Source organism: Pelodiscus sinensis, chromosome 1, assembly GCF_049634645.1.
Source record: "Pelodiscus sinensis isolate JC-2024 chromosome 1, ASM4963464v1, whole genome shotgun sequence".
NCBI classification, from domain to species: domain Eukaryota; kingdom Metazoa; phylum Chordata; order Testudines; family Trionychidae; genus Pelodiscus; species Pelodiscus sinensis.
Genome location: NC_134711.1, coordinates 194,966,052 through 194,988,585, shown reverse-complemented (window position 1 = coordinate 194,988,585; position 22,534 = coordinate 194,966,052). Strand labels below are relative to the sequence as shown.

At 42.1% G+C, this 22,534-nt stretch overlaps 1 protein-coding gene across 4 annotated transcripts in view; it reads left to right on the top strand.

Annotated features, from left to right (window-relative positions):
- USP9X (ubiquitin specific peptidase 9 X-linked) overlaps window positions 1–22,534 on the top strand; it is a 282,963-nt gene that overhangs the window by 184,405 nt on the left and 76,024 nt on the right. For 3 of the 4 annotated variants that reach the window (XM_014578958.3, XM_025190080.2, XM_075913057.1), the window contains 2 exons: window positions 13,379–13,504; window positions 20,053–20,178. In XM_014578958.3, the coding sequence (XP_014434444.1) occupies window positions 13,379–13,504; window positions 20,053–20,178 (252 nt within the window). The remainder of the gene's footprint in view (window positions 1–13,378; window positions 13,505–20,052; window positions 20,179–22,534) is intronic. The other variant, XM_075913065.1, reaches the window with a different exon arrangement.

Here is a 22,534-nt window from a genome sequence, read left to right as displayed (position 1 = left end):
GGCAGTCCCTGGGCACCTGCACCTATGCCATACCTGCATTGGCAATATTTGAACAACTGGCAACTTCACCAAAAACACCACCCTGGCTGAAAACAACATCCAGTGCAATATTTCCCTTCACCACACTTCCCACCTATGTATCAAGCAGAGCAAGGGGACCCGCCTAGCCGAGTTGCGGACGTACTTCTGGAGTCAAATGAGCCCACCTCAGCAAAGGAAGCATCTGAACCTCCACCTTCAACTACCTCAGATGACGTTGCACATTTTCAAGACCTTTTCAAATATGTGGCTGCTGAATTAAACGTTCCCCTCCAGGAGGTAGTGAAAAACCAACATGAATTAACAGATGTATTGCACTCAGTAACACCTTCTAAAATAGCACTGCCAATTAATCCAGCAATAATGGAACCTGCAAAGATGATGTGACAAACTTCTGCTTCAAACAGTTCTACCGCTAAGAGAACAGACAAGAAGTATTACGTTCCACCCAAAGGCTTTGAGTTTCTTTCCACTCACCCAGTACCTAACACTCTCATGGTGTAAGCTGCACAGCAGAAAACCAAGCAGCAACAATTCCAGTCCACCCCGTTGGACCATGATAGCAAAAGACTTGATTTATTTGCACATAAAGTTTACACATCTTCCACCTTACAATTTTGTTTTTCCATTTGTGCTGCTTTATTATGTAAATATGACTACAGAAATGACACCAAACTCAATGACTTTATTATGGACATTCCTGAGGAAAAGACAGCAGTTGAAAGCGCTGATATCAGAGGGTCACATGATTGCCAGAGCAGTCTTGCAGGCTGCATTAGATGATGCTGATATGACTGCATGATTTGCAGCAACAGCAGTAGACATGAGAGAGGCTTCATAGTTTAACTCCACTCCCTTTCCTAGAGAAATCCAGCCTAATGTGGAAGATCTTCCATTTGATGGCCAGAAGCTGTTTGCAGCCAGTACAAATGAAATTGTTCATTCAATGAAGGATTCCAGAGCAATGCTTTACTCTCTAGGGATCCACAAGGAGACAATACAAGTATCAGACCTACCCTAGACCCCGATCTCCTCCGTATAGTCAACATTACAACAGATAAGACCAAGATCAACAGAATAGAGAAAAAGGCAGAAACCAACGACAATGCCCTCCCTCTACCAACTCGCAACAGTTGCAGCAATTCAATAAGCAAATTTGAAGAACAGGTCGAGGGTTGTGAGAGCTTCTGACCTATTCCAAGGCTAACTTCTCAAGTTAAACTTTTTTACCACCGCCTGCTACCATTTTTTAACAACTGGCAGTGTATATAACCTCTGACAGATGGGTCCTCCAGATAATTGAGAGAGACTATCTTATTCCCTTCGTGTCTTCATCCCCTTTCTATTCGTATCCCAGTTCCTCCTCAGGGACCACTCTCACAAGAATGTTTCAGTAACAGATAGAACACCTTTTGCACATAGTGATGATTGAACCAGCCACTGCTCAATTCAGGGGGAAAGGTTTTTACTCGCATTACTTCCTTCGCAGAAAAACCGTTGGAAGGTTGGAGACCCATCTTTAGACCTGCAAGCACTCAACAAATTTGTTCAGAAACAGAAATTCAAGATGCTTCTGCATGTGCTTCACATTACCTGACATAGTTTTGCAAGTATGGTTCATATCTTCTACTCAGAACCAACATTATTGCATCTGAATTTGACATTGGTGTCACCCCTGCTGGTATGCTGTCTGGTTCTGGAGTTTATGGTTTTTAAGAAGGATGTTAATCATTTGGAGAGGGTTCAGGAAAAAGCCATGAGAATGGAAAGCAAGTATTTGATAACAGATTTTGATAAATGTATAACAGAATCCACTGGCTGGAAGCTGAAACTAGACAAATTTAGACTGGCAATAAGGGTGCCAATTTTTAAAAGTAATTGTTAACCATTGGAACAACTTACAAAGGTTCTTCAGCTATATAAGAGCATGTTATGATCAGCTTTAGTCTACCTGGCAGGTTAGATCTACTTAGTAGAGCTTAGTCAGTCTCTGATGCCTGTTTGAAGATGTTTCATATTTCTAAATCCATAGGACAGCTATATGAAGTTTGGTTCACAACTTTACAAAACACGTTCTTTCACACGGACTTCAAAATAGGATACTTACTTTGGTGTGGCTGTCTTGCAGTCATTGTTTAATTAAACTTTTATTTCCAATTTCCATGCAAATATATAACTGCTTTTTGTGGACTAGGTCCAGAGGTCCCATGCTGGAGACCATGTGTCTGTCTCACCTTGCCCCAGAAAAGAGGAGAAGTCCTCCGGTCAGGGTAAACTGACTGCAAAGAAGCAACCAATGAGAGAGGCTGTTGGAGTGTCCAGTGAGGGGCCAGAAGAGCTCTTTAAAAAGGAAAAGTAGAGTAATCAGTTACTACCTGGGTCTTTAAGAGGGAGACCGGGTGTTTGCGGGCTGGAAGAGCAGGAGGATGTTGGAGAGGTCAGTGCAGGCAGGCTGAGCCCAGGAAATTGAGCCCAGAACTTACCCAGACCAGGCAAGGTTAGTATGGTAGCCCTCCTAATTTCTTGAAGACAGTTCAGGTGAAGGCTGCCAAAAGTACATGAACCAAGGTTACCAAAAGGCGCCCCTGTTGCAATTTTCAAGAAGGCACTATCTTTGGGGAGTAATCCTTGGTGCTAAGGCCCCACACTTAGGGCCATGAGAAAGAACTAGTCTGTATTTCGCCAAAAGGGAGACAGTTTGTGTCATTCAGCCGGACATTTGAGTTGCTCAAGACCTGTCAAATAGCGGTCAGTTGGGGTGGGAGAGTGGAAAGGGAAGCTTGTAAGAGGTGGATGCCACCCCATTGTATGAAATGAAAGAAAAGCAGGCTCACACTCAACCAGAATGGGAGTGCTTGTGAGAGGTCGGTGCTGACCTGTGATGGTGGGAGAGATTGCAGGCAAATATCAGATGGAAAGGCAGGTAGGTAGGTGCACTGATGTGTTACTTTACCAGTGTTGTTACATTCATCAGAATGTTATCCATATGGACAATTACTTTACAAAAAAATGTGGACAACACATTTTGAAGAGAAGTTACTGTAAACAAGGATTCTGTTATCCATCCTCCTGCTTCTATGTAGTCCTGCTTCTTTTGGATTCAGTGTTGGTAAAGAAAAATGGGTGGTTGGCTACTCTTCATTTTATGTAAGGATACTGCTCATAAGAAAAACCTCATCTCCAAATTCTTGCATGTACACAAAATCTGAAATTCATGTGGACAGCACATTTAAAAAAACACAGTTACTGTAAAGTAAGTAATCATTCTTTTGCTTTAGTCTTCAAAGTTGTTTTTAAAATGATTCATGGGTTTTTCATGTATTTTCCCAGCTTACTTTAGCGTATTGAAAACATGAAGGTTTGGGGGCGGGTGCCTCGGGCAATATTTTAGCAAACGCTCTCTCTCTCTCTCTCTCTCTCTCTCTCTCTCTCTCTCTCTCAGTTTGCAGCACTGTTTTTTCAGAGAGAGTGTTCAATCCTTTGGCACAGTGCCATTTGCCTTCAGGTGTCTGTGCTGCTTTAGTGCAGAGCACCCTACACATTTTGATAATTCAGCCTGCCAAAACACAGTATCAATAGTGTTTCGAGGCTCTGTCTCTTGATATGAAGTTGTTCTTCAGAGGAATTTGAAATGTTTCTTGTTGCTTGATTTTACAAGCCATTCTTTGTAGGGGTTTCAAAGGACCCTTCCCTCTCCTTGTGTGGGACAAACAATCAGTTTTAAATGTATGCACTATGATCATAAGATGTCTGACAGATAACAATTATCTGTGTCTGAGAAAAGAGAGGCTGCTGGTGCTAAGATGGCATTCAGATTAAGAAAAAAGTTCCTGAACTCATTCCTGACCTTCATTAGAGGTTGTAATTGCTTCAAACCTTACGCCCTCCAAGTATAAAACACCCGAGTCCCCATATTTGGTGTTGAGATTGTGGTGTTCTGTCTGCAAAGGTACTAATCTGGCAGATGGATAACTGCAACACACCACTTCCTTACTCCAAAGCTAGTTTCTCTTGAACCTTCTTGGTTAGATGATGATTAAATTAACGAGTTAATCGCTCTCTTCAGAATACTCAGCTATTCAAAGGGTGTCTCAGAGGATTGTTCATTTTAGATGTTATGGCATCCTATGCTTATAATAGAGATTTGTGTTAACAGTGCCCAAGTTGGTCACGCACACTCTATTGCGGTCTTAGACTGTTCCAGGCACTTACACGGTGCTGCATGACCAACTGTCCCTTAGTTCCTCTCTGCTGTTCCTTCTCATCTGTTTTCTTGGCAAAGCCCACATTGCTCAAAAATGTCCACATTGCTGGCAACTCACAGCTAGAGCAAGAAAAGCTAGGGTGGTTCTTTGAGTACTTTCTCATGTCCATCCAATATAGATCTGTGTACTTGTCACAAGCATTGGCACCAGAGCATTTTCCCTCAGCAGTATCCATGGAGGACTGGGTCTAATGCCCTCTGGAGTGGCGCATCCATGCTGTGCTATATAGGGCATCTGGGTCCCCTCCCTCCTAAGATTTTTCTTCCTGCCAGTGATGGTGTTTGGAACAGCGGCGAGGAGTCCTGTGGCATCTTATAGGCTAACTTCAGTTAGTCTATAAGGTGCTACAGGACTCCTCGCCGCTTTTGCAGATTCAGACTAACATGGCTCTGGTGTTTGGAACAGTATGCTCCAGTCTTAGCTGTAGCTTTTGTTAATTTCTTAATTCAGTTTGTAAATAGCTTCCTTTAGTTTAGATAAGTTTAAATAGTTAAATTAGCCATTTGTCAGTCCCCTATAGGATCAGACTGTACAAGGCCCTGACTGTCAGAAGTTTGAGCTCCATTTGCTCCCACCAAAATGACCCTATTCTTGACAAATCTTAGCTCAAGGGCATCCAAAGTCTTCCTGTAGAAGGCAGGGCTGTCAATCCCAGTACACCTCCCAAGTTCCTCTAGCTAGGCCAAACTTTCTGGCAAGTGCACTTTTTGAGGGTGCGTCCAAGGGCGACAGTGACCACACCGGATCCTCCCTGTTTATGCGCTTCCCATATCCATCCCTTCCTCCCAGCCTGAAGAGAGATCACCATGAACTGTTGGGTCCTAACCACCATACAACATGGCTACATGTTCCAGCTGTCCGCTACCCCCTTTCCACCCACCCTCCTTGTCTCTTTTCAGGGACCATTTTCATGAGTACTTTGTTGAGCAAGAGGTTATGGGGTTGCTCTGAATGGGAGCAGTGAAAAGGGTACCTGCCTGGTTCCAGTGCTGGGGTTTTTACTCCTGATATTATTTAATCCCCAAAGCAAGAGGGGGTCTCAGGCCCATTCTGGATATGCAAGGCTTGAATTGTTACCTGATTAATCTTAAGTTTCATATGGTCTCCCTGGTGTTAATTATTCCCGATCTGGATCCAGAAGACTGGTATGTCACCCTTGATCTCAAAGATGCATATTTTCACATCATGATCTTTGAGGGACAAAGGTGATTTCTGTGATTCAAGGTAGGTCAGAACCATTACCAGTTTGCAATGCTTCCCTTTGGCCTATCCATGGCTCCCATGCTGTTCACGAAGTGTATGTCTGGTGGTGGCTTACCTGAGGGGTCGAAGGGTCCAGGTCTGTCCCTACCTAAATGGCTGGCTGGTTAAAGATCATACCAAAATAAATGCAGTAGATGCAGTACTCGACTCCACTACAACCAGAGCATCCCTTCCCTGAGACAAGTTTGATGCATTACTGGCCCTGATTCAGCAGCTATCCTTTGTGGTTCTGTACTGGCAGCTTGTAGAACTCTCTCTCATGTGCTTTCAGTCATACTGACCTTGGCACCAAAGCTCACTGTTTCGCAACAATTCCTGAGACATGTTAGTCCTGCTAGTCTCCTTAACACCAGAATCTCCACTAGTGTGTACCAAGAGCACTACTGACCTACTTGACTAGTCCATCTAGTTTTGCTCTCTGTCTTTGTAGTGATGATACATATCATTCTGTCAACTTTGTTTTTATCTCCTCACCCAAACGTGGACCCTCTCATGTACTAGAGCACCACTCATCTGCAGAGGCACATGCCTGGTATGGGCTAGGGATGTAATAGTGTAATTGATTAACTGATAAGCAAAAGCTTATAGTTTAATGCTATAGACTACACGCTTAACACCCTCCCCCTCATGGGCAGTAATTTTTTTAGCAGGCTGGCCAGCAGCCCGACTCAGTCCTGGTTCATGCCAGTTCTAGGACTTACCCCCACTGCATCTCTGCATTTAAAATGTATTAGGCAGCCTGGCTCAGTTCCAGCTCATTCTAGGTCCAGGAGCTCAGCCTCTCCCTCCCACCCGGACAGGAGCTACTGCCCCCTGTAGCAGAGGCAGCAGCATGGGGCAACAGGTAGCAGGCCCAGGAGGGGAGTTAGTTTTTTTTAAATTGGCTCCTACCAGCAGCAGCGCAGAGTGGCAAGGGGCTCGTGGGGAGTGGGGCCAGAGCTCACTGGCTGCCAGCCCCACCCTCAGACTATAGAATAATTGAGTAATCAATAAGAATTCATGAGGTTAATCAACTATTCAATTAACTGATATTTAACATTCAGAGTATGAGCAACAATATGAACTTTTCTCCTCCCTCCTCCTCCTCATCCTTCTCATTGAATAGTCCTACGAGGATCCATGGGTGATGTATAAGGCCCAACATTGTGGGCCCACTAGCCCACCAAGATTGAGAGCTACACAATCTCCATCACCACCCATCTCTGCACCCTCAGAAACACAAGAGGAAGTGACTGGACATCAGCCCAGGAATCAACTGCAGACCTCTCATCTTTATCACTAGACTGTTATATGCCTTCCCTCCTATTCCTCTCATTCCCAGAATCCTCCAGAAAATACAGGCAGATGGGACCTGAGTAATTCTAATAGCCCCAGCGTGGCCTCAACAGACATGGTCCCCATGTCTTTATCAGCTGTGTCTATGACTTCCCTGCCCACTTACGAACTGCCTGGACCTTCTGTCCCAGAACAAGGGCTCAGTACTTCATCCCCAACCACAGACACTACACCTGATGGCATGGTACCTATCTGGTTCTTAGAAGCAGTGCAACAATGCTCCCAAGAAGTGAAAAATATCCTAATGCATAGCAGGAGACAAACGATATGCAAGATTTATCTGTACAAATGGCAACTGTTTACATAGTGGAGCACACACAGGGGAGTCCAGCCCTTTAGGGTGTCACTCCACCTGATACTGGAATACATTGTGCACCGGAAACAACAAAATTTATTGCTCTCATCACTCCAAGTGCACATGACCACCATTACAGCCTTCCACCCTCCCATTGATGGGTTCTCCATGTTTTCCCACCCCATCTCTAAAAGATTCTGGAATGGCCAACAAAACCTTCACCCACTGCGTACACCCATACCCCCCACTTGGGACTTAGAATTGGTCTTCCACTCACTCACAAAACCACTCTTCAAACCAGTGGCAACTTCATCACTTACCTTCCTCACCATGAAAACTCTGTTCCTGCTGGCAATCACGTCTGCAAGAAGGATTAGCAAACTTGCAGTGCTCACGGCTTCGCCTCCATACATGACCTTTCACAGGCATAAAGTTATTCTACAGCCTCATCTGTCTTTAACTAAAGTTGGTTCTGAATTCCATATCAACGTTAGTCCTACCCACCTTCTACCCAAAACCACACCACTCCAGGGAAGAAGCCATATTATACACTTTATACATTAGAAGGGCAATTGCCTTCTATCTTGATAGGACTCAACCCTTTGACTATCCTAGCGATTGCTGGTATCCTTGGCTGAAAGGTCCAAGGGAAAACAACTGTTGTCTCAGCGCATATCAAAGCTGATAACATCATGCACTACTACTACACCTGCTACGTGCTCCAGAATAGGGCATTACCAATTACTTCAAAGGCCCATTCCACCAGAGCAATGGCAAAATCAGCTGCTTTCCTCAAGGGGGGGGGTCTCACTCTAGGAAATACTCAGGTCCAGTCACACCTTCATAAAGCACTATGCCATTCTACTATACTCCACAACAGATACCGCAGTAGCCACTGCGATTCTCTCTACAATCTTTAGCGATTAATCAAAGCCCATTGTCCATCTGAATGGGTACTGCTACACAGGCACCAGTAGGGACATCGCTCGAAGAAGAAAGAGAAGTTACTCACTCTCTGTGCAGTAATGATTGTTCTTCGAGATGTGTGTCCCCGTGAGTTTCCACTACTTCGGGCAATAATAGCAGCCCACTTTTTTCATTGTATTCCTTTGGTATATATGGTCATGCCAACTCTGTTACAGAATATGATCTGAGGAAGTAGGTCTGGCCCATGAAAGCTCATCACCTATTAAACCATCTTGTTAGTCTCTTTAAAGTGCTACATAGTTTTTCCTTTTGTTTTAGCAAGATCAGACTAACACGGCTACCTCTCTATTACTAGCCCATAGGGGCGTCAAAGAAGAAACCGAGAGGAAGTGGGCTTCGTACGCTACTTCAAAGGCAGGAATGCTGCTCTCCGCGTGCACATGCGCAGTCTGCCTGATCATTGCTTCAAAAAGTCTCTAATCCATGGTTCCAGGATAAGCATGACATCAACAGTGAAATACCCAGGGGGGCACGCATCTCGAAGAACAATCATTACTACATAGAGTAACTTCTCTATCTTATTCACCTAGGCTATGTCTAGACTGCAAGCCTCTTTCGAAAGATACTTTCGAAAGAGCCTCTTTCGAAAGAGAGCGTCTAGACTGCACGCGGAACTTTCGAAAGAGCAAGCCGCTTTTTCGAAAGAAAGCACCCAGTGAGTCTGGATGCTCTCTATCGAAGAAGCCCTATTTACATTCAAGAACGCCTTCTTTCGAAAGAAGCACTTTCGAAAGAAGGCGTTCTTCCTCGTGAAATGAGGTTTACCACCGTCGAAAGAAAAGCCGCGTTCTTTTGATTTAATTTCGAAAGAACGCGGCTGCAGTCTAGACGCAGGTGAAGTTTTTTTGGAAAAAGGCTACTTTTCCCGAAAAAACCCCTGAGTCTGGACACAGCCCTAAGTGCAGTGGAACCTGTACCAGTCCAACACAGATGGAGATATAAGGAAGCTCAACAAATTTGCAAAACCCCCAACATTTCAAGATGGTGGAATTAACAAACTTAATTCCATTGTTAGAAAAGGGGGGGACTGGCTCTCTACGCTCAACCTAATGGCCATGTATTTCCACATTATCATTTGTACAGAAGAATCCTGATGTTTACACTAGGGAAAAAAAACTTCCAATACAAAGTACTACCCTTTGGCTCTTCTGCTACCCCAAGGGTTTTCTCCAAAGTTTTAGCAGTGGTTGCAGCACACGTGTGCAGATAGTCATGGACAGATGATTTTGTCGTAAAGGCATTTAACCAACAATAAGCAATAAATGCCATGCAAAGTACGATAATCCTTTTTCATGAGCATAAATAAATGCTTAAAATGCCCACATTGATTCATGTTCAGAAACTGGAGTACATAGGAGTCTGTCTGAACTGTGCAACAGCAATGCTATCTCAAAAATGCTTCATCGCACTCATCAATCTAATTTTGATGGTGATGGACAGCCCATAAACATCTGCCAGAATGTGTTTACAACTACTGGGACATATATCAGCAACATGCACTTGACTTCACATGCACTGCTTGGCTTCAAACAGTGTACATGCCACATAGTTATAGTCTAAGGAGAACTTACAATGCCATTCAGAATACAAGATTCCTTAAAATAGTGGACACAACTCAAATTCTCTCCAGGAATTTCATTTCCACAGAGGACTCCATCAGTGCCAGTCACCATGCATGTTGCCCTAATAGTTGGGGGGGCGCCTCTACTAAATAACACAATTCAAGGCTAATAGTTCCAATTGGAATCAAATATGCACATAAATTTGCTAGAGCTATGGGCAGTTGACCATGCATACAGCCACTTTCTACCTCCAATAGAAAAATGAAGTCATCAGGATCTTCATACCCTGCCAATGGGGAAGATAGTCTTACGCCCTATGTAGAGCTCTGGAGTTGGTGCATTAGCAACATCGACATATTAGCATACTATCTTCTAGGATGTCAAAACACAACAGCAGATGCCTTGAGCAGAGAGTTCTCACAAATGGGATCCCTGAATTCTACACACAATATTCAAGCTATGGGGATTTCCTGTTATAGATTGCTTTGCTGCAGTGCAAATGCCAAGGTCTCACAATATTGCTCCAGAGCAGGATTAGAAAACCACTCCCTAGGTCATGCACCCACATGGCCCAGACAAAGAAGGCTCCTGTACCTGTTTAAAATGATATGCCAACCTCGAACTCTTCCCCTAATACTTCATCTCCTCTTACACAATGTGATACAGATCCACCATGTGAACCTCTCAATACTACACTTCAAGGCCTGTCTTTTCCATGGCTGAGAGAAGTTGAGACAGGGTGTTTGGAGGAAGTAAAAGCCGTGTTAATGAACAGTTGTAGAACAAGCAGAAGAAATATGTATCATTAATTGGAAATTGTTGCCAACATAAACAGATCTTATCAACATCCTCCCCTTTACAAGTTAGAATTTAAAAAACTGAGGCTCTCCACAAGCTCTGTTAAAATATACCTGGCAGTCAAGTATACCTAGGTTGGTGGGGTCACCATATTCACTCACTGAAGAGCTAAACATTTCTTCAAGAGAACACTCACCCAGAAATAAGTCACCCACCTTCTGTATGGAACCTCAACCATATCTTATGTGGACTTATCAGAAAACTATTTGAGCCTTTTGCCACCAGTTCACTACTCTACCTATCTATAAAGGTGTTTTTCCTCATCACTATAACATCTGCAAGACAGGTGAGAATTAGGTGCCTAATGGCATGTTCCCTCGTGCAATTTTCTTTAAAGACAAAATTACCTTAAGAGTATTCCCCAGGTTGCCTCCCATTTTCATCTGAATCAACCCATTTGTGGTTTTTTTAAAGCCATATGCAGACAGAAGGAAGACATCACTTCACACACTGGACATTCACAGGTTGTTAACTTTATACATTGATATAACAAAACCACTTACAAAATCACAAGACTACTAGTATCTAACAGAACAATCAATGGGCAAAGCCATCTCAAAGCATGCTATCCAAGTGGATATCAGCAATCATCTACTTTATCAACATGTCCCAACAGTCATCTGCACACGCTCTACCAAAGCACTGTCAGCATCCATAGCTTTTGTCAATAATGTTCTCATTATCAACGTTTGCAAAGCAGCAAGTTTGGCATTCGCCAACACATTCAGGACACCCTATGCACTGCACAACAGTACCCTAAAGTGGAGCACTCACAGGGACACACTTTGAGGAAGAAAAGGTTACTCACCTGGTAGTGTAACTGAGATTGTTCAAGATGGTTGTCTCTGAGTACTGCTCTACCTCCCCTCGACTTAGGGAGTTTCATATGGTTCCTTCTTTACCTCAGAGAATCTAAGGGACTGTTGATCACATGGTGTTGTGTAACTGCCTGGAGGGGCACGAGACAGCGATGGAACATGTGCATCCAAACCTGGCACTGCTACCGCAACTGTCTGATTATGCACACAAGGTGTCAACACAGGGACAACCATCTTCAAGAACCTTAGTTATTGCATCAGATGAGTAACCTCAAAAGAGTAATCTCTTCCTCAAAGAAATGGGACTGGTCATTATTCATTCTGATATTGAGAGAGCTTTTCATGCCTCTGCTAGCTTTTGATCAATTCCTCATCTTTAAATGCCATCAAGTCTATACTAGCCAGAGGAAGAGAGGGTTTTATTCCAGGCATTTGCTAATGCCTGAAAAGTTTTCAAGAACTGTGGACTACTCTGGCTTTGAAATTGATACCAGAAAAGTTCAGCATGGTCTGTTTGGAAACTGTTCTTCCTAAGGAATATAATTAGCGTTCTTGACCTTGTAGCGCTTACATGCTGTAGCAGAGGTCTCCTGACACATGTATCTCCTACTTAGAGAAAAAATGCTAGTGATTTATATTTTGTCTTTGGTGTTTGATTTGGCCTTGATTAATTAATCAGAGATAATTGGCTTAATCATGCAGTTTCCCAGGTAGGAGAACACAGGCATTCCTAGATCATCGGCTGATCAGTTTTCGTGATCAGGTTCTGTATTGGAAGGGATCCAAGTATCAGTCCATGCCATTATTAGTGAAAAGTAGTTGTTACTGGGTTTATAAACTATCCAAATTCCCAGTTTACTCCCCCTCAGACAATTGGAATACATAGAAATAGCTGAAATTAATGTATTTATGTTCTAGGACACTGCAAATGTAATAGAAAGTATTTGACAGATCTAGCAGGGACTAAACAATAAATCAGGGGTAGGGAACCTATTTTCTATCAGGGGCCAGTGACTTATATAAAAATTAGTTGGGGGCCACACACAGTCCTAAAGAGAGGCAAGAGGCTTATAGCTTCCCCTAGGCTGCAAGGTGGGGCCAGAAGTGAAGGGTTCAGGGTGTAGAGTAGGGAACTCTTGGCTGGGGCAGTTATGTGGGAGAAGGTGAAGTTTCTAGGTAGGGTGTGGTCTCTGAAGTAGGATTTGGGGGGGAGGGGTTTCGGGTGGCAAAAGGGGGCTCAGGGTTTGTAGTGTGGGAGGGGACTTAGGGATGGGGCAGGTAGTTGGGTTAGTGGAGAGGTCCTTGGGGTGTGGGTTCTGGGGTGGAGCCAGTGTGCGGTAGGGTTGGTGTATGGGATGAGGCTTATGGTGCAGGCTCTGGGAGGAAGTTTGCATGCAGGAGGCAGCTCAGTGTTGTTGTGTGGGTGGGGATGCAGGGTCTGCGAGGGACTTAAGGTGTTGAAGAAGGTTTCAACTTGTGGGCTCCAGCAAAGTGGCACTTAGCCCCACCAGGATACACCTGAGATGAGGCAGACTCCCAGAAGTGACTGCCATGTCCAGCCTCTCTGTGGAAGGGCCAGGCAGTTCTGCATAATGTGAGCTGTCTGTGCCTGTAGGCACCATCTCTGCAGCTCCTGTTAGCCAATATATTTGTAGTCTTACAATTAAGTTTTCCCATTTTGGCTAGGTTTTATTAAGTTATTTAGACTTGTGTGGAATACACATTTTAACTGAATATCAAATATATTTTTATATTATTTAAATGTTTAGTATTTGAATTCTTAGAAAGTTGAAATAATAAAAATGAGTGTCTTTCTGTAGATATATTAAATTAAAATAGAAATAGATCCTCTGTTTCCACTTGTCTCTTCCCTCACACCTGAGATAATTTCTAGTTTAATATTTACAGTGTTCTATACTTGATTTTCATATAAATAATAAAAATAACTTATTCCAGATAAACCAGGCTACCCATGACCAGGCAGTGGTGCTGCAAAGTGCCCTACAGAACATTCCCAATCCAACTTCAGAATGCATGCTAAGAAATGTAGCGCTACGTCTTGCCCAGCAAATATCTGATGAGGTTAGTATTCTCTTTCCTGTAAAACCTAAGTTTTCTTATCTGGATTTTCATTTCATTTCATTACATTTTTTTAGATTTCCTTTCATTGCAGGAAAATTATAGATTTCCTTTACATTCAGAATACATTTAGGGTTTTTTGCGTACTTTTTATTTTCTTTTTTAACTATTAAATGAATTTTCTTTATAAAATTATTTACATGTTTTTCATGTAGTTACTTGGGAAAACCAATATGTATAAAGGAATTAAGAAGGCATTAACTAAGTAAACTATGTAAAGGTCTGCACAATTATAGTACTGGATTCTGATACTGTGACACATGATACCACGAAACCAGAAGTCAGTTGTTATGGCAAAATTGCAGATATTAAAAGTCAACTTTGTAGCATTTTTCTTGAGGTAATCAAGATATTTGAAGAAGGACAAGATTTTTAGCAAGGAAATATTTTTACTAATATTGTAATCATGTTACTGTTATGTTTGTCTTTTGTAATCTTTTTTAGGGAGTAAAAGGAGAAATGGACAGAAGGTTAAATATTTTAGTAAAGGTGACTTGAAATGCTTTTTAATACAAAAAATAAAGTGTTGTGGTCTCTATTAACAGAATATATTTATGTAAGTATTTGCACGCACATAATTGAAAATCAGATCACCTGGCAGAGGAAAGTGAATTAGCTTTCATGGCAAATGAATCAGCCATTTGGTGTTACTTAACCTTATTAGATTTATGCAGTGTTGGGTGAGATAATATCTTAAGAACTCTGTGTAAGCTGGAAACCTTGTTTCTCTCATCAAACAGAAGATGTAAGGTGACCAAGTGTATGGTTTTTAACTAGAACATCCCTAGTGATCCTAGTGGGTGCCGGTCAGCCCTGCTGACTAGGCCATTGACTGTTTGCATTAGGGATGTAAGTGACTAATTGACTATCTGATAAGCAAGAGCTTATTGGATAGTTGACACATTAGTCGACTAGTCACTTCCCCACCCCTCCTTGCTGCCTCTATCACAAAGAGGCAATAAGGGGAGGGGGGGGGGGAAGAGACAGTGCTGGTGGGAGCTAGCTTAAAAGCCGATTTACTCCAGGAGGCTCCTTGGGGGAGGAGAGGGTAGAGGTGCAGCAGGTGCCAACTTGGAAATGTCCCCTCTGAGGCTCTTGTACATTTCAAAGGCAGAATGTAGAAATCCCATTGACTGTTTGATTAGTTAGTTAATCGAAATTTAACATCCCTAGTTGGCACTGACCTACAGCAGGTCCAGCAGGAGCTCCCAACTACTCCTGGGAAGCAGCTGTCATGTCCCCACTTCCAGTGCCTATGTATAGAGACAGCCAGGACTTTGCGTATTATCCACTCCTTAGTATCATTCTTCCATTCCTATTGGCCAGGAACTGTGGCCAGTGGTAGTGGCAGAGCGGTGCTGCAGATAGCACACAGCGTAACCTGGCTGCTTCTCAACGTAGGAGTCGGAAAGAGGATGCGCCACTGCTTCTGGGAGCTATTGCAGATAAACACTGCATGGAGCCTGCACCTCTGACCCCCTCTGGGCCTTAACCCACTGCTCCAGTCTTGATTCCCCTGTCTCTCCCACCTTCCAAAACCTTCACTTCCAGCCTGGAGCACTTTCCTACACCCCAAATCCTTCATCCTTGCCCCATCCGAGTCCGCACCCCCACCCCCCTGCCTTAGACCGGAGCTCCATGACACACTCTGAATTTCTAGCCTGGAGCCCTCGCCTACATTCCACACCCCTCATCACTGGCCCCACCCCAGAGATTTCCCAGCTAGATCTCTCACCCATTTTCACATCCCAACTCACTACCTGAGCCTGGAGCCTCCTCCCACATTCTGAACCCCTCCTCCTCAGCCCCCCCTAGAGCTTTCCCCACTCGAGCTGGAGCCCTCACACTTTCTTGCACCCTGACCCCCCTGAGCCAGCCTGGTGAAAATGAGTGAATGATTGAGTATGAGGAGTGTGACTGACAAAGAGAGGGTGGATGGAGTGATTCATAGTGCAGCCTCAGAGAAGAGCCAGGGGTCCAAAGCAGGAGTGTTCAGTTTTGTGCGAGTAGAAAATTGGTAACCCTATGAAGATAGTCTATTATATAAATGGGATAGTATCTCAGCCACCTTGTGTCAAGCCGTTATTAAATTTGGAATTTTCTGAAATGCATTATTTAATACAGTGTTTCTCAAACTGTGCTCCGCAGAGCCCCAGGGACACCACGAGGTTGACAAACTGAAAAGCCTTCAAAAGCATAATTGAGAATCACCTTGAATTGATGCAATTAACACACACTGCTAGGGCTCCGCATAAATTTTTACGCATGTAAAGGGCTCCAGAGCCCAAAAAGTTTGAGAACCACTGATTTAATACATTGTGGCCCGTCAAGTAAAATTGTGACCAAATTAAAAACTATTAATTTCATTTCAAGGTGATTAGAGCTGCATCAGATTCCAGAATGGAAGCAATGTTAACTTGGATTTCAAAGCCTATAGAGGAAATAATTTTCTCATACCACCTCAGACTATTGCTGAGACCCAAAAGTGTAGAAAATTTCCATGATCATTTTAACCCAGGGTTGGGCAAAAGGGCCTCAGTGGGCCGGATCCAGCCAACCAAGTTTATTCAGCCCACAGATGACCTCCCATTCCCTGCCCCCAGGCCAGTGAGAGCTTGTGGAAGGGGGGGGGGGGGGGAGAGTGTACAAATTTTCCTTCCACCCTGGAGGAATGGCCAGGTGGACCCCACAGGGCCCAGGTCACCACCTGTAGCCAGAGCCAGTGAGGGGCTGGCAATCCTTATCCAGGGAGGGACTCCCTGCAGAGGGCTCAGGGCCCCATCCCAGGAGATACGGGGCCCAGCAGGGCTAGAGCCCCGGAACCAGACAAGGTGGGGGAACAGTTCTCTGTCCCAGCCCCAGCTGCCGAATTCTAGGCTGAGGTGCAGGCAGATCCCTCTTTACAGATGCTGAGGGACCGGACTGGCCTCAGCGCAGCTCAGCCTCTGGGGAGAGGTGGCCAGGAGAGATTCCTGTGGGAGTGGGGATTCCTGTACTGGGAATGGCTTCCCCCCGGGAAGTTGGAGGTATGGGGGGCCAGATACAGCAGCTTGTGGTGATACTTTTGGGGAACTACCAGCTACTGCTGAACCTCCTCCCCCCCCTTACGCACACCTTCCCGGGGGAAGCCATTCCTGGTACAAGAATCCACGCTCAGCTGGCAGTTGACTGTAAGCACGGTGCCCTCTTGCAGGGCAGGGGCAGGGAGAAAGAGATTTCCATGCTTCCCTCCACCCCAGGCTCTGATTGAGCTAGAGGCAGGGGGAGCATGTGAAGTCTCCTTCCATCTCCACAGACATGGACACCTCTCTCTGGGAGCTGTGGGGGCAAAGACTTTACGTGCTCCCTCAACCCCCACGCCAATCATGGTCAGTGGGTGGAGAAGCATGGAAGTGTCCTGGCCCTGCCCCTTTCACCCAAGGCCCTACCCCTTCCAGGGTGGCCCGGGGCCACTTACAAATTTCAGAAGTATCCCCCCCCCAAAAAAAAAAACCTATTGCCTGCCCCTGATTTCAGCAATATGAAAAGATACAGCACCTGATACAAGCAAAAAGAGAGAAAGGCATGAAGAAAAGAAGTTGATTAACAGGATCCCTAATTTTCATCATTGCTACCTCTGTGGAACTGCATGAATGGTGAATTTTTTTATGTGAAGTTACCTGTGTAGACACTGCTTTAGTCATAACTTTTTCCACACAAGAAATAGGTTTTGGAGGTAGAAGATGTGAATTCTTGTATTTTATGTACTCTGTGTGAATGAAGTTAAAAACAACAATTAGAAGTAGAACACTAGCAAAACAGATCAAAAGAATGAGACTCCAATTACCCAGAATCAGTACTAAAATATAGTCTATATTTGCAAAGATAAAGAAAATGGCTGAAGAGCATTCTGGTTTACCTGGCAAGATTTTTCTTATATGTTGTGTTGGCAGATTATTTTTTTCAGGAGATTTTAATTTTTGAGAAATGTAATGGATCCTGTGAGGGCAGTATAGAGTAAGAGTTGAGGGGCATTAAAAAGCTAGATATTTGTTAATGGTCATACTTGAAGTTTTCTCCAGACTAAATTAACAAACCTATTTTTTTTTCTTAATGTATGAAAGTTCTCACTGAGATGCTTCTGATGCAAGATGAATGTGTTGCTGGAGAGACCAGTGAAGGGCCTACTTTATCTGTTGTAGTTATTCCCATTTCTATAGCTTTAGTGTAATGTAGGTTTATCTAGGATTAAAAGCCTCATGATGGAACCAATTTATTAAAATTTTATGTTCTCAGTGTTTAATAAATCTGAATATTGGAAAATTTATATTGGCAGAAAAAAGGGTGACTAAATAGTTGCTGCCTTAAAGGATTTTGAAAGTTTTCCCATAACAGAGGGGTGTATGCTTCCTAAACAATGTTACCATGAATATCAAATCCGGAAATTTTGATGAAAGCTTGTTGCATACTGGGACAAGTTGTTGTGATTGCCATTTTTTATAATAGCGTGGTGGTTTGTACTACCAAATTTTTATTTATATATATATATATATATATATATATATATATATATATATATATAAACATAAACAATTACGAAAAGTAATGCCACAGAAAACTTGTAGCTTACTTTTACCAGATGTGTATTTGTAGTAATTAAATTGAAATAGATATTCTGTTAACTCTTTGGGATCTTGCAGGTAGTTTTATGTACTGTATTAACAATTTTCCCCTCTAAATTCTAGCTTTGGATTTTACTTTTTGTAACAGCCCTATTGGAATTATTTTATATTTTTATAGTTCTCATCTACAAAATACAATATATGGGCACCCAAAGGTACTGTGTAACACAACTAATCATAGAGTTGGCTTTAGTATGAGAACTACTGTTTTGTTTAAAGTGCTATAAAAATTCAGAATTTGATTTGACTGTGATATTTCATGCTGTTACATCACAATAGAGAAAAATATCATATTACACCATAGCTGAAATGCATGACTTTTCCATAGGATGGTAGTTGGTTTTTAAACTTACCACCTACTTATTGTAAAATAGATAAATTTGGTGGGGAGAGTCATCTTTTGGACCTATAAACCTTGACATTGTCACTTTAAGACTGACTTTTTTAGTTACTTATAATATACAAATTGCAAGAATTCTCACTTTGATGTTTGTGAGTATTATATAGAGTACAGTTAATGTGAAACAATACTTTTTTTAGTATTTAAAAAGAGGAGTCACAGCAAAGGTTTTAAAAAATGTCTCAAGTTGGGTAGCATTGGAGGTTCTGCATCCCCAGCACCTCGGAAAACCTGGCCACTTATTTAGATGTCAGTGAATGAATCTCTAAGCCAAGCTTAAAAAATGTTTTTTTTAACTTAGCCTATATAATTTGCTATGAATAATCTCTAATATCATATCCATCAGACTTCAAAAACTATATTAGGTGTTCTTATAAAAACACTGTTGTTTATCAACTTGGTTTTTATAATCTATGACATAAATGTGGTCAGGAAGAGGAGGAGGAGGAGGGAGATGTAATACTCTGGAAAACTAAAACTTGGTCCTTAGCTTGTACCACATGCTAATTCTCCTTCATGAAGGAGAATATTAAGGGCTTGTGTTTGTGTATGGGTTGGGGTTGGAGGGGAGGCAGGAAAGATATATTATTTCATTCTGAATGCATATTTTAAATTCATCATACCTTTATAAAGCATGTTAATTTTACTACAACTCTTTTGTAGCAGTTGCTAATAAAAACACGAGACTGCACTTTCAAAAGTATAATATATAAATTAGGAAATATGCTCCAAACTGTTGCTTTCTAGTAATTCATTCATAAAACAAGATTAAGATTAGTTTTATAGTTGTTTAGATAGTCGTAAGCTTTGTATGGTCTGTATGTAGCAAAATTCATTTTAAAAATGAATTAGAGGTTTGGATGAACACGTCTAAGCTTTGATAGCTGCTAACGTTCAATATCTTGGTTATTGTTCTTAATATCAAAATTAGTTTCCAAACTATATTGCTAAATTACAGCAGTTTTGGAATTGAGAGCTAAGCAAACAGATCCAGTAAATGTTTTATGCACACTTTCGTATTAAAAATTGACTGAGAAAATTATTTTCAGTATTGTTTATAAAAACTAATTTTAATCTTTTTGCCAAATTTTCGCTAGGATCAAATGCTTTCATTACTTACCTAATAACAATTTATAATATTTATATCTTACTAACTAAATGGCGTGAAGGAAGATCCTGAGATTCTACCCAATACGTACATTTGGCTTTCATGAACGTGGCTGAGATGAAAGTGAAATATCAAATGCAAAATGAAGATACAAGCATTTCTAATTTATAGCATCATTTTTGTTTGAATATAAAATGTCTTGAAGTAGTGTAAAGATTCTATTTTTACAAAGTTAGTTGCCATAAAGGTGTAGAGTCCATTTTAATATTACTAGCAACTGTATTTTAATGTTGCTGTGGTTTGTTTATTTCTTTGTCTCCAGGCCTCAAAATACATCCCTGATATCTGTGTTATTAGAGCAGTACAAAAAATTGTCTGGGCATCAGGGTGTGGGTCAGTACAGCTGGTGTTCAGCTCAAATGAGGATATTAGTAAAATTTATGAAAAGGTAAGAATTCTTAAGCAACTTCTTTTTCTGTTTAATTATTTGGTCAGCTATTAAAAGGACAGTGTCAAGTAAATTAGGCTCAAAAATATGACCTACCTTCAAATTGTTATATTCTTGTTGATAAAATGCTTTAGATTCTAATATAGGGTCATGGTTGTGCTATTGGAATTAAGATTGAGCTGGTATTTCCATGCAATGCGGCTATTTTTAGTTACTTTTTGGCTAACATTTCTTAAACTTGACCTCAACTCAAAAACTACACACATTTTGTTGTTGTATCCAAATGCGAAGTAAGCATTTGTTACATGCTAAATTTTTCAGGTGTATTTTTATAACTTAGACAATGTAAATGCTTGAGTCTTTACAGCTCATGCTAGGCATGTATGTAATGAAAAATGTTGTTGGCCTGCCTTTTTTGGAAGAAATTTGATTTTGAAATTGACAATGAAGCATTTGTATAACTGAGTGATAGCATGTATAAAGTTTATTTCCTAATTGATTATGCGCATACTTGCAGTGTAAAATCACATATTTGCATACACAAGGTTTAAGGGGTAGGTTAAACCTGTCTGAATTGCAGAGATTTGAGTGTTACACAACATGTTTATTGTGTGTCAGTCTTTTGGGTCTTTTTTTTGTGGGGGTGGGGGCTGGTGTACATTAATCACAACCTTAATCCTGTAATAGTAGCTTTCAGCTTACCAACAGTGGTTTCTAAAATGTTAAAAGTAATGATATAAGCAGTTGTTAGAATTGCATTAGAAATATATGTGTATTGGGGATGACAGAGTTGCCAACTGCTGAAGATTATTTTTATAGACAGTATAGGAAAAAAAATGTGGACAACCAAACTTTTCACGGACACATTCTTTTGGCTTTTGGAGCCGTCTTTATATTACATAAGTGAACAATTACTCCACATGCACGCAAACAAAATCCTATTCCTATTACAGCCCTCTCCCCAAACCATCTTCCCTCCAGGCCCTCTACCCATCCTGAAAGTGGACACTAAGTGCTCATCTGGCTGGGACTGGAGGCCACCACCAGTGACAGTCCAACTGTGACTTACTGCTGGGGAGCCCTTGGGAGGCTTTTACATCCAGCCTGCTATTTCACATCCTGCTCCCGCAGGTCTTGCTCAGCTGTGGTGAGCCCAACAGGGATGTGTGCTGCATGCACACTGACCAAAAGTTGCTGCTATGCTGACACTAGTGATGCCGAAGAGTTTGAAGCCGGAGGAGAAAAGCAGCCCCCACCATCCAGCTGCAGTTTGGAGGGAGCTTCTACCAGGATAATTCCCCTCTCTTTTCCTACCCTAGGAATTGTAGGCTTCTGGAATTGCCCTGTGATGCAGAGTTTGCCCCTGGGCCATGGGGAAGGACGACTTAATTCCACTTGAAGCTCGGTGGTATTTTTACTGAGATCGAAATATTTTTACAGACTGGTCCAATTTTAACTTTGTAAAATGAATTTGACAGTTGGGAACCTTGCTCTTGATTATCTTCTCTGACTTTCCAAAGTTAAGCAAGTCTGTCTGCCATTGTTCAGTGCTAAGCTAAGTAAAAGAAGAAGGAGTTTGGTGGGCTGCTTTTATTCTTCTTGTTCTAGACTTTTTGCTAAAAATTGTTATTTACAGAAAAGTAAATTGACTTCCAGAAAAGCAGCTTCTCATTTAGCTGCCTTAGTAGCCCTGACATGCCTGAATGCTTATGTATCTCGTTTAGTATCTCTCAAAATGGGTTCCTCACTAATAAGAATAATCCTCCCTTCATTTGAAGTTTACTATCGGAGCTAAATTCTAGGAAGAGCTGGTGTGGAAATGCCCAAACCCTCTGTGTCTAACAGTAATGTGTAGCTAGTATTGACCCTTTACTTATAGTTGTTCACAAATATATGCAGCTATATGTTCAGTTGCTCATCATAGGAACTGAAGAGCAACTGAGGGCTGGTGACTCAAATTCACAATTTATATTGACTACTCACAATCTCCAGAAAGGTCTGTAGCAAACAGTTCATGGAATACATTTGGGGTATGTATACACTACCCCGCTAGTTCGAACTAGCGGGGTAATGTAGGCATACCGCAATTGCAAATGAAGCCCGGGATTTGAATTTCCCGAACTTCATTTGCATAAGCGGGGCGCCGCCATTTTTAAATCCCCGCTCGTTCGAACCCCGTGCCGCGCGGCTACACGGGGCACGAACTAGGTAGTTCGAACTAGGCTTCCTAGTTCAAACTACCATTACTCCTCGTGGAATTTTCTACCCAAATAGTGATTTTTACATCTCTAACAGTTCCTTTGGGCCACCAAAACCAATCTTCCTGCATTATTGGGAAGGGACTCATGACCACTTT